General features: G+C 45.6%; 1 protein-coding gene across 1 annotated transcript; it reads left to right on the forward strand.

Moving 5' to 3' along the window:
- Nucleotides 1-4629, forward strand: LOC119163560 (uncharacterized). The gene is made up of 5 exons (XM_037415579.2): nucleotides 1-156; nucleotides 777-876; nucleotides 1611-1685; nucleotides 3048-3213; nucleotides 4342-4629. The coding sequence occupies exons 2-4, from the start codon at nucleotides 796-798 to the stop codon at nucleotides 3168-3170; spliced, it is 279 nt and encodes a 92-aa protein (XP_037271476.1). The 5' UTR covers nucleotides 1-156; nucleotides 777-795; the 3' UTR covers nucleotides 3171-3213; nucleotides 4342-4629.
- Nucleotides 4630-13126: the final 8497 nt, after the last annotated feature.

Below are 13126 nucleotides of genomic sequence, written 5' to 3' on the forward strand. Positions count from 1 at the left end.
GCAAAGAGCTCGCACGACCGTTGAAAACACGTCGGTCGCCCTCTTCAGAGCGAGCGACGCATCAAAATCGGCTCGACCCCCCCCCCTCCCCCTCCTTTCAGTGCCCGACCCGCGCACAGGCACAGAACATCCCAGTTCATCCTGTCCTTCGGAGCTGTGAGTACGCATTCCCGTGTTGCGCTGGTCTGCTCGCTAGTAGCCGTCTTCTTTATCAACGACTTCGGCGTCTCCCTCGCGCATGTAGAGATAGTTTTCGGACTCGCCTTTGCCAGTTACGAGCATTTGCTAGGCTTAATTCCTTGCGCTGCGCTGCCGCTGGAATATGTTATTTGTATGGCGCGCGGCCACTTTGGCGTTTGCAGAGCCGGCCGGCTTTTCCCTCCCTAGGCCTAATACTGCTGCGGCGTAAATAGAGGCCGGTAGCCGCCATGGAACCGCCTCGGAGGGAAAATTTATTTCTCCGGTTTGCGATTCGAGTTTGGCCGCGTTTTCGGGTCGAAAAATTTGTCCGGGCCCTGAACTAATTTAGTGCCGGCGGCCGTTTGTGGGAAAAAATTGTGCGATTTGCCAAAAATGGTCCAAGCTGTGGGGGGGCCCTGCCGACTTCGCGCGGGGAGGCCGCGATGGATCCCAACGGTTCGAAGTATTTCGTCGCGGTTTTCGTGTTCTCTGTTTTTTGTACCGGACTCGTTGTGATTTTGTACGCGTCGAGGATTGTTTGCCGCTCGTGTCGACTGTGTTGAGTCAATTTTTATGGTTCTTTTCTTTGTTTCCAGAACGAAGTTCACACACACGATGGCTGACAACGACACCGCCGTTGAGAAGAAGCGCGGACGCCCCAAGAAGGCCGAGACTGGTGAAAAAAGACCGAAGGAGGCACGACTTTTTTTTTTTTTTTTCGACGCCCGCGTTACGCGATAGCCGTACCTGTATTTGGTCGAGGGCGCGGTGACTTGAGCTGTCAAAGCGGGGTCTTGTTAGTACTGCGCCCGTTTTTATTGCCTCGCGCTCGCCATAATATTTCCACTTTGGCGGCAAAAAATGAAATCGATACGCGCGGCGCTGATTGGCTGACCAAACTTCTTGCCGTTTTTGTGACGTTTTTGGCGCCGTAGCGCCCGCCGCTTTTTTTTTTTCCTTGGTATAGCTAATTAGCCGCAAACTCAAATCTCGTTAATCGAACCCCTGTAGTAGCTAGGCAAACCTCCGCTCGTTGAAGGCAATAAATTCAGCCGTTGCCACAGTTAACGGAATTGTTTGTTTTGTGTGTAGGACCCCGTGTTCGGCGGGTTGATAAATTCATCGACCGCGATTTAGCGGCGTAGTTGCGCAATCGGAGAGCATTTGCGCATTTTTTGTATGTTACCCTGTACAACGCGACTTAAACCGTAACGATGTTATGGCCTAACCTCGGTGCTAGGCGCACAGTTCTTCGGTGGTGTCGTGCTAGGTGGCGTGTCAAACATGGCGCCGTTTTTCTTGGCGCGAAGATCAATTGGGGTAGGCCTAACGGCGCGCTCGCCACCTTGTTTATTTAAATGCGTAGCGCTATGACCGCTACCTTGCGCGTTTAACCCACTGTGTTTTTTTTGTTTCTTTTGTGTGTGCAGGATGCGTCTGCCGATGCACCGAAGGCTAAGCGAGGCCGTGGCCGCCCTAAGGGTAGCAGCAAAAAGGGAAAGAAGGTACGTTCACTTTTTATTTTTTTGCTTTGCTTGCAATTTTTTCCCCTTAATGGCGGCGCCCTTGACACTCAATCTAGTGACAACTGTTTGAATTTGGCTGCGTGATTTTGCATGTGTCGCGCGCGCTTTTTTTTTGTTGTTTATTGTGATTGCGCTGCTAGCGTTAAAACATTTTGAAGACTACGAAATCGCCGGAATAACTTGATTGGGCGCTATCCCAAAAATCGTCGTGCGGCACTTGTGTTCTGACGTTTAAATCGCGATCAAGTTCAGGTGGGAATCGAAATTTTTGAACTCGCTTGTCAGCGGCCCGGCGAATTCGGCCCGATAAGCAGTCGATTGCGGTGCTGCGATCGCTTAGAGTGGACAGCGATTCAGGTCCCACACGGTCACTTTTTATCGTCATTAGGAAGGGGGGAGGCGTTTCAGATTATCGCTGAAACAAGCTCAAGTGCTGCTACACAAGTGACCTAAGCGCGATTTTCACTGACGTTTTCGTTAAAATGCACAGACAAGGTTCCTTTCATGACCTACTACACTCCTGACCTGCCCAGAGAGCACCTCTTCCAGCGCCCACGTTCTAGTTCATACCTTCTGCCGCTAGGGCCGTCACCTACGAGCGGCGTGGCGCTAGGCAGCACCTGTTCGCTGACGTCACCTTCACTCTTTGTAGTCAAATTTTAACCAACAAAGCACTCGTAGTGCGAATTTATGATCCACAATTTAGAAATATCCAGAAATAATAATACTAAAAGACATTCAGAATTTTTTTTGCAATAAAATGCACGCGACAACGCATAGGCTGTCCAAAATCATGTAAATCCACGGGTTTCCACGTTTGTCAACCAGTGTGCTATAAATTCTTAAGCGCACTGAACAGCTTACTTGACCAGCAATGTATGGGAAGAAATAGTCACATATATGCCGACAGTTCACCACAGAAAGCAGGCATTCTTATACCAGCGCCTACAAAACAACCGTAAAGAAGCAGACGAACAGGTTATAGGTAGCGCCACCTACGGCGAGCGATTGAACGAGAGCGGGGACACGCGCTCCCATAGGAACCCCGCTATCTGAACAGGTCAGGAGTGTAGTAGGTCATGGTTCCTTTTGGCGTTGCATAAGTTTGTTGCCAGACTGGAAGGATGGTTGTTGCCAGACTGCCGCTAAATTTGGCTGAAAATATTTCTCCCGTAGTTGTGGCTTCTCCGTTAAAATTTGGTGCTATCCGCGGTGCATTTCTTGGCTGCCGCCGGATTGTTGATCGCGATCGAAAGTGGGCGCTTGACAGCGGTACGAGTTGTCGGGTGTGCTTGATTATCGAGTGCTGCTGTCTTGATGCTTCGTTGTGTGTGGTTGCAGACTGCCACCAAGGCGGCTGCAGGCGCCAAGAAGGGCGCCGGTCGCGGACGGCCTCGGAAGTCGGCGGCAGCCGAAGCCGACAAGGACACCGGAAGTGACGATGCTGGGGAGGGATCCGACTAAAGGACTGCTGCTGTTGCTGCATTCATCTGTCATTATTTCGTAGGTGAGTTGCATAGTGTCCATTGCACCGCTCACTGGATCTCAAGTTGGCATTGAACTTGTAAAAAGCAGCCTGTCATGCCCTCCTTCAAGCTATTTTTACTCTCTTGGTTTGAGCACATGCAAGTTCCTAGCAGTATACCTTGTCTGGGCTGTTACCCTAGTCTGCATTCATTGGCGTTTCTCTAACTGCACATTTGTCAGTCCGGTGCACACTGAGACTCGTATATATGAAGTACTGCTCGCGTAGAATTAAGATTGACTGAACACTGTTCGGTCTGGTAAAAGGCATTGTTGCAAAAAGCAAGTCACTAACCTATGTTAACAAAACATTTTTGACTTGTTAACAAAACATCAATTTGTTTTCTTGACATTGGTGTGTGACCTGTTGAAAATTACCCTTTGTGCTCATCAAAAGTGCACTGCAAAATGTTTTATGCTAAAGGTTCCTGCTAGGTTTATTTACTGTCAACACTGCGCTGATGACTAGCCATTGTTGCTGCATGTTATCTGACAACTTGTAGGAACCAGTGCAAGTTTCATTTCCCTGAAATTTTTATGTGGTTAGCTAGATCCAAATGTTTATTTTCAGGGTCCATGTCTGCCTAGAGTAGTACCAACTATGGTCACGGGTGGCAAAAAAAAAAATTGGAGTATCACAAGTTGTAGCCTGTGTACCTTAACAAATCCCGAGTAAATCTGTGTGCTTCACATAGTTTCCATAAAAGTGTGAAAACAAAAAACAAAGGTTAGTTAGGTTTTGGCATATGTGCAACTGCTGATTTGGAATACCTTGTTTCTGAGAGCCAAGTGTGAAAATTTACATGAACGTTTGGAAAATAAGAGTTGCATTTGACTCTGGCAAGGCTTGAAAGAAGAGGTGTTGTTAATTTGTATTTCATAATGAAATGTTCAGAAATATTAGCACTGGAATATGTTAGCATTTAATCCAAATGGTAGAATTTGTTAAATGTCTGATGTGAAAACTATTGTACGGGTGGTCAATTCAAATTTCTCCTGTTTTAATTAATGAATTTGACTACAATTCTGCACATGCACTAGTGACATCTACACCTGTTGCCTACGCTGCATGCAAGTATGCCTGACAAAACATTTTTTTTTTTAATTGCAGGTCACTCATTGAGGGCAGCGGGGGTACTTTGACGAGCAAGTCGCATCGTACAAGGACTCATCTCATTTTTTTTAATGGGTTTTTCCCCCCGGTAACCCATTTTTTTAACATTGTGTAGATTTGTCTCCCCCGCCATTTTGTGAACCATGTGCTGCAGACATGCTTACCCATTCATGTCCGAGAGAAAGGCATGTGCTGCCCACCCACCCTTTATCGCTGCATATTCCCATCGTTTTTATTTGTCATTAAATTTCAGTTGAAATAAAAAGCACCAAGTCTTTTCATGTACGTTGTGGTTGTGTCCAGTCTCTTCCGTCCTTGGCAGTATTGTGCGCTGTACAGCTGACCACGAAGCCCGATTAACATTGTGACAAGCTCTCCTGCTTTGCCTGAAGACCTCAGAATTTTTACTGTGGCCATACCTTTTCAAAAACATTGGCAGTTTCCTGGTGCTCTCCACTAGCGTGTGAAATGGTGAGTATGAGCCAATCCTAAGTAGGCATGTGCAAATACTTGAGCATTTGACAGTATCTGAGCTTGCTTTGACGCTAAATAAGTGCACAACTTGCTAGTAAAGCCCCCCCCCCCCTGTAAAAGCAGTTTCTCTGCAGTGGAGCTGTGCTATACCGTACATGCACCTATACAGGGGAAGTCTGCATAGCTGTAAAGCCCCAGCTAGGCAAGGTGGCTGTGTATCGATTCGTTGCTTAAGTTAAAAAGCTCATGCTGGTTTATATGCTGTACTGTAATGCCATGCAAGTTTTATGACTTCAAATACTTTCTTGCAGCTTATTCCTTCTAGTGAGTAGATTCCTGCCTCTGTTCCGAATGGAGTTGCTTCCCATTGGAACAACTAAATTTGTGGCAATTTAACAAAATGCTGGTTAATTTGTTCATGTCAAATGTTACTTTTATTTTCGGTTATCTACTCTTTGTCAAGAAATTGTCTGACCAAATCATATGCATTGAAACTGAAAATTATAATTTGCACATGCCTATTAACAACTACTAGATGTCATGGGACATGCTAAATTTTGGTCCTCAATTGCATGTGCCATTACATTATTGGCAGTTATTAAGGACTATCTATGACAATGCTACCCTAAAGAACTAAATGTACCCAATTTTCCATTTTCATGCCCCTGCTTTACAAGAATTCATAGTGGATGGTAAGGCGTGGATGTCCTGAGCGACTGGCCAGTTAATTGTACAAGTGATGTCTGCTCGCACTTCCTCGGGTGCTGGAAACGGGCTATTTCTAAAACCGTTAATTTTTCACATGGTACACCACGTATGGGATTCTTATACATTCCTCAGAAATGTGTTAGTGTGTGCCAGAAATTCGGATCTTTGCAATTTTTTGGATGCGAAAACCGATGGCCAGAAATCCCAAGCTCCTTTGCAGCCTGTGACGAGGCTTTGTCCGAACTCTGGTGTTACATGGAACGGCACGGGTACTAAGAGAGAAGACGTGAATGCAGTGCCTTACATGTTGCACTTTTTTGTCCCGACCAGGTAGACCAGCAAGGTGTCCTTTAGGAAAAGTTGGGTTGGATAGCATTGCATGGCCAATTGCGAAATGGCTGTTGTGAAAGCGTAAAACGCAGCTGCGATATTCAGTTCTCATGCGCAGGAGTTGTCGGTAGGGCATATCAATTGGCTTTTTCATTCTGATGTGCTGCCCCACTAAGTTGCTGCACCCAACTGAGCTGGTTTGTACATGGCTGAGACTGGAAAAATAATTAAACCAGCACAGCACCTTTTATACCTTTTGCCTGCTCATACCTTATAGCTGCTTGTGCATACGGTCAGCTTAAAAGAACCACGAGAGACTAGCCGGCATCCTACTGCGGGACTTGTCGCACAGGAATGCCTTGTTTTCTGCTAGTCGAGCCTGTAAATTGCAGTGTTGGTTAAAAGTGCCGCAGAAATTTGGAGTGTTGCCGATACCCGGGCATTATTTTCAGCCGGCTCGACTTGCCAGAAAATTCGAGACGAACAGCCCTGCTCGCCAGTGACAAAAAGGAGGCTCAAGTGATGTTCCTTGACCACGCCTGGCGGGCTGCTGAGGCCAGCGGTGCCCTGACCTAGGGGCTCCACTTAACCCCCACCTTTTTCGAAAAACATTTTTCAGTTCAATGCATCTCCTTATGATCTGGTTGGCTGTGAGGAAAAATCAGAGCGGTTCAGGCACCACCGGCCGGGCTGTGTGGTTTTTCCGATTTCTTCGTTTGCTGGAAAGGTCACCACTGTCCCTTGGCTGCATCCATGTGCCCGCTCAGCCACTGTGCCCATTATGAATCGTTGTAAAAGTGCCTCAAGTGCTAGTTGAGATGAGCATGTGTGAGAGTCGGTAACCATGGTTTCGAGCGGAAGCAAGTGTCCAAATGACCACAGACAAGTATGTTCGCACATAAAGTGTCTATGCAAGTTCTGTTGAAAGGAAGTAGACCTGCATAAGTGTGATTGGGTGCAGTTTGGTCATAATTGGATGTTGTCTTTTGGAATGTGGCGCCTTCACTCGGGGAGAAGGCGACCCTATCGCTACAGCCGCACCACGTCTGTTAGTGACCGTGCTATGTGGACAAGCTCCTCAAAGCTGCCGTAAAACGATAGCTGAGGTTCGGACGCATATGGAGGCCAAGAAAAATCGCCAAAGAGGAATGGTGATTAATGGTTGTGCATTCCAGTCAGATGACGAGTAGCACCTTCTGACTGCTACCACTGAAATAAACTGCTGTCACTGAAAAGTTTGCAGACTAACTGATGCTTCTTAATATTGCTGTAGGACGAGTGCCTATGTTTGGCAATAGCAGAGTTTAAAATTGCGCCGGCAGGGCTGAAGGAATTTAAACCAAGTATCTGCCACTTTTCACTGAAGAACTGTTTCCACACGGTAATGTGCTCGCTTAGTACACTACCGTAATGCTCATGCATGGGCACTCCTCGACCGGTATGGTACTCCTCGACCGGTACTCCTCGACCGGCACTCCTCGACCGGTATTGTCGGCTCACTTCACGGAAACACAGTTTCCGTGAAGTGAGCCGACAATGGTAGCTAAAAAATATATCGAGATGAAGGGTAATCGTTACCTCCGAGTGTTTCGTGAGGGCTCAGGTAATTAAGGCTCAGGCAACCAAAACAGAATGCCGCTTACCACCCATCACACACAGGCCCACTACAAATTGAAATCCACACGCCGAATCAATGAAGCATTGGTTAAGCAACACACGCAATTGTGGCCTTGTGAACAGCAGGCGATTTAGTCGCACCTCGGTTCCGTGACTTCCGTCGCATTGACGTAAATGTTGGCACACACAATGTCGCTTTGTTACGTCGGGAGTGCCCCAGGGCAGTGTATTGGGTCCTGTCTTATTTCTGCTGTATAGTAATGATTTGCCTTCCAGATTGAATGTTAACATCGGGCTATTCGCTGATGATTGCATCTTGTACCGTGAAATTAATTCCGTTGATGATCACCATGTACTGAATAATGCACTCGAGTCTGTCTTTTCTTGGTGTGAGGAGTGGAAAATGACTCTCGATGCTAAGAAATCCGTTACGCTTACCGTAGCTAGAAAGAAAGCAATATCTGATTTCACGTACACTATTAATGAAACACCTCTTACTCGCATACTTGAACATAAATATTTAGGCGTCACTTTAACGCACGATCTTCAATGGGAAACCCATGTCAACAATATAACCTCAAGTGCACTAAAGCGGCTTTTCTTTTTGAGAAGACGCCTTCATCTGGCACCCCCAAATACAAAGCTGCTGGCATACAAGACGCTTGTCAGACCAATGTTAGAATACGCCAATATTGTTTGGTTTCTGTACACAAAGGAACTAATTGCAAGAATCGAAGGGGTGCAGAGGAAGGCAGTAAGGTTCATTTATAATAAATATAGGCAAACGGATTCACCTACAGAATTAATACACAAAGCTGGTCTGTCAACGCTACATAGTCAGGCGAAAATAGCAAGACTAAAGTTTTTGTTTCAGTTAATTCATGGAGACATAATCATTGTCGCGTCAAAACTAATCTCTTTCAATCGATCTAGGTTAACACGTTACCGGCACTCTCAAGCACTTAATGAATACACTTTTCATTCAAACTGCTTTAAATATTCATTTTCCCGCAAACCATAAAAAATTGGAACCAACTTAGCCCTTTTGTTACGAACACTTCATTTTTGAATGTGTTCTTAGATATGGTAGAAGCAAAGGTACACGCTGAGGAGTTTCTCTGAAAATTGTTGTTCTTTTTATTTTCTTTTGTCCTCTTGTATTTCGTATGCAGGCTCTGTATATTGATAACGTGATTGCATCATTGTACATTTTGTCTATAATTGTTGTAATTCGTAGTTTTGCAGAGATTTGTACCCTCACCTTGCTCATTGCTACTACTGCTTCTCATGTATCGATTGCTTATTGTTTTGCATGCTAGAAATGATTGCTTCGTGTTTCTTTTCTGTATCTTATGTATGCCCTCCCTGCAATGATCTCCTTGTGAGGTCAGCAGTATTGTTAAATAATAATAATAATGGTTGCAGGCAGCCAGTTGGGAGAGTCGGGGCAATCTATAAGATTCATTTGTAAAGAATATGTGTATATCTCCAGCCCGCAATTGGAAACAAATTATGGAAACGAGCAAAGAAAGGAACGTAGCCAACGAATTCCATCTCAATCCATTGACCTCGAAAAATCGCTGGAGTTGGCCCTTAAAAAACCATCCTCATGACTCGTGGTGACTAAATCAAGCGATTGTAGTATGGTTTGAGACAGCTGACTGTCTACTTCGTGTCACAACTGCAACGATGGTGGTTGTCGGAAAACCATGAGAGGCTCGACAATGTACTTAAGTAAAGTGTGGGATTGGGCTAGTTGGTAATCCATATAAAACTTCTAGGCGCGTAAAACTTCAGACAACTAACATAAGAGACAAGGACGAGCGCACTGCGCTCGTCCTTGTCTCTTATGTTAGTTGTCTGAAGTTTTACGCGCCTAGAAGTTTTATATCGACAATGTAGTTTGCCACACACAGATTTGGCAGTGCATTCGGGCTCGTGGTACTTGGCCAGGGGATAGGAAAGAAGAGCAGGCAAATCCAAACAAGAGAGCTAGCATGCAGCAACACAGCCACTACATTGGCTTAATATGTTCAGAAGTTCTACCGTCCGTTGTGAAAGTGTGACTAAGGTGTCGGTGCCATTCCGTATAGCTGGTTATTACGAGTGTGGGCCAGTATTTGGAGACGTCAAGCTGGCACCCTTTGTCTAAGAATGGCAAAGAGTCAATAGTCGTGTTCGTGGCATTCGTTATGAGCGTAGGTGACAAAAGCAATAATCCCACCACAATGGTCGGACATGCGAATGAGCATTCGCGAGTACGAATGAGAACGAATAACACAAGTGTCAATGAGAAAATGAGTACTAGGCTGTGCCAGCTTATTCTGTAGACCCATGCAGAGCGGCTGTGAAGTTACAGGGACGTCCTGACACACAGCTCATACAGTGTATATTCTTGTGTATAACCCACACCCTCTGCAAAGAATTGCAGAACGTCTTCCTAGAATAATTCCCGCCTACTATTGTGAACCGACCTATTTTGCACGGCTGTAAAGAACTGCCATGAAGCCACCTGGCATGTTGAAAATTATGAGTTAGTGTTCAAATGTCCAGTAGCTAAAGCCTCGATATAAAGCAATATTGATCACAACGAAGTATGTGAAGAATAGTCTTGCAACAAATATGGTAGACACACCGGAGGTAGCGAGAATCCCACAGATTGCAGTTCTTCGTGAATGATCACCCTTATCATGTCTCGTAGGTTTGGGTCCACTGTAAGATGTGCTGCGTCACTGTCCAATTGTAGGCAAATAGACTCGAGTTCGTCAAGGCGCTGACAGGTTGTGACGTCGGCAACGGTAGCCGGATTTTTGATGGCAAGAGCATTGAATGTGACAGGTGCAATCCCCTTAAGAAGGTAGCGTACCCTGTCCGACTATGGCATTGATGTATTGTCCCTGCTGCAAAGTGCAAGAACATCCTCGATGTAGGATGTATTTGACTCGTCGATATGCTGTTTCCGAGCTGCAAGAGCTTTCTTTGCGCGAGCCAAACGAACAGCCAGTGTGCAAAACACTTGACGAAGCTGGTCTTTGAAGGCTTCCCAGTCGGGGATGTCAATCAGGTGGTTAAAGAACCGCGTCTTCGAGACAGCCGTAAGGTAGAAAGAAACGCGAGTTAGCTTGTAGGCGTCGTCCCACCAATTAGCAGAGCCGACACATTCGAAATCGCCCAGCCAGTCCTTCACATCTCCACGCACACCAGTGAAGGGATGAGGCTCACGCTGGTGGCTGCTTAGGACATGAAAAAGCGTGGTATGCGGTGGCAGAGGAGGGAACGACTGCAGCACCAACCTGATCCTGCTGCGACATATTTTTGGACAGCTGGCCCCAGTGTTGACCTAAACGAAGCTCCGGGAGGTACAGTGGTCGAGATGAAGACAGGAAATCAAAGACCGACCTCCACCACGTATGAGGCCTTGGTTTGGATTACCTTTATTAGGCTCGGGGACTTAGCACCAGACAGCTACGATGAACCAATAATGATGACGCTCATACGCTACAATGATGAGGATGCGTGAACAACACATGGTGATGATAACGTACAGATGAAGAAGATGGGTATGTACTAAATGCCCACAATATATTGTTATAACGATTTTTTGATATCATCATCATCATCAGCCTGATTACGTCCACTGCAGGACAAAGGCCTCTCCCATGTTCCGCCAGTTAACCCGGTCCTGTGCTTGCTGCTGCCAATTTATACCCGCAAACTTCTTAATCTCATCTGCCCACCTAACCTTCTGTCTCCCCCTAACCCGCTTCCCTTCTCTGGGAATCCAGTTAGTTACCCTTAATGACCAGCGGTTATCCTGTCTGCGCGCTACATGCCCGGCCCGTGTCCATTTCCTCTTCTTGATTTCAAATATGATATCCTTAACCCCCATTTGTCCCCTAATCCACTCTGCTCTCTTCTTGTCTCTTAAGGTTACACCTATCATTTTTCTTTCCATTGCTCGCTGCGTCGTCCTCAATTTATGCTGAACCTTCTTTGTAAGTCTCCAGGTTTCTGCTCCGTAGCTAAGTACCGGCAAGATACAGCTGTTATATACTTTCTTCTTGAGGGATAGTGGCAATCAACCTGTCATAATTTGAGAGTGCTTGCCGAATGTGCTCCACGCTATTCTTATTCTTCTAGTTATTTCAATCTCGTGGTTAGGCTCTGCGGTTATTACCTGCCCTAAGTAGACATAGTCTTTTACAACTTCAAGTGCACTATTACCTATCTCGAAGCGCTGCTCCTTTCCGAGGCTGTTGTACATTACTTTTGTTTTCTAAGACCAACCTTTCTTTAAGACCAACCTTTCTGCTCTCCTTGTCTAACTCCGTAATCATGAGTTGCAATTCGTCCCCTGAGTTACTCAGCCATGCAATGTCATCGCCGAAGCGCAGGTTACTAAGGTACTCTCCATTAATTCTTATCCCTAACTGTTCCCATTCTAGGCTTCTGAAAACCTCCTGTAAGCACGCGGTAAATAGCATTGGGGAGATTGTGTCCGCCTGCCTTACACCCTTCTTGATTGGTATTCTGTTGCTTTCTTTATAAAGCACTATGGTAGCAGTTGATCCCCTGTAGATTTCTTCCAGAATGTTTATATATGCTACATCTACGCCCCGATTCCGCAGTGTCTGCATGGCGGCTGATATTTCTACTGAATCAAACGCCTTCTCGTAATCTATGAAGGCTATGTATAGTGGTTGGTTATACTCTGAGCATTTCTCTATTACCTGATTGATAGTATGAATGTGGTCAATTGTTGAGTAGCCTGTTAGAAATCCTGCTTGTTCCTTTGGGTGATTGAATTCTAATGTTTTCTTTACTCTGTTAGCAATTACCTTTGTAAATAGCTTGTATACTACAGAGAGCAAGCTGATTGGCCTGTAATTCTTGAAGTCCTTGTCATCTCCTTTCTTATGTATTAAGATGATGTTAGCGTTTTTCTAAGACTCTGGTACTCTTCCCGTCAGGAGACACCCCGTAAACAGGGTGGCTAGTTTTTCTAACACAATCTGTCCTCTATCTTTCAGCAGATCTGATGTTACCGGATCCTCAGCTTTGCCTCTTTGCATGCTCTCCAAAGCTTTTCTGACTTCTATCATTACTAATGGGGTGTCATCTGGGTTACTGCTAGTTCTTATAGTATTAAGGTCGTGGTTGTCTCGGCTACTGTACAGATCTCTGTAAAACTCCTCCGCTATTTCAACTATCCTATCCATATTGGTAGTTATTTTGCCTTCTTTGTCCCTTAGTGCATACATTTGACTTTTGCCTATCCCAAGTTTCCTCTTCACTGCTTTGACGCTTCCTCCGTTTTTCAGAGCGTGTTCAATTCTCTCCATGTTATACCTTCTTACATCGCATACTTTACGTCTATTAATCAACTTCGAAAGCTCTGCCAGTTCTATTTTGTCTGTTGTACTTGACACTTTCATCATTTGACGCTTCTTAATTAGGTTCTTCGTTTCCTGGGAAAGCTTGCCAGTGTCCTGTCTAACTACCCTGCCTCCAACTTCCACTGCACACTCCGTAATGATACTCGTCAGATTATCATTCATTGTATCTACGCTAAGGTTGGTTTCCTCACTAAAAGCCGAGTACCTGTTCTGCAGCGACACTCTGAATTCCTGTACTTTCCCTCTCAGTGCCAGCT

This window comes from Rhipicephalus microplus, chromosome 9 (genome assembly GCF_043290135.1).
Source record: "Rhipicephalus microplus isolate Deutch F79 chromosome 9, USDA_Rmic, whole genome shotgun sequence".
Lineage (NCBI taxonomy): Eukaryota > Metazoa > Arthropoda > Arachnida > Ixodida > Ixodidae > Rhipicephalus > Rhipicephalus microplus.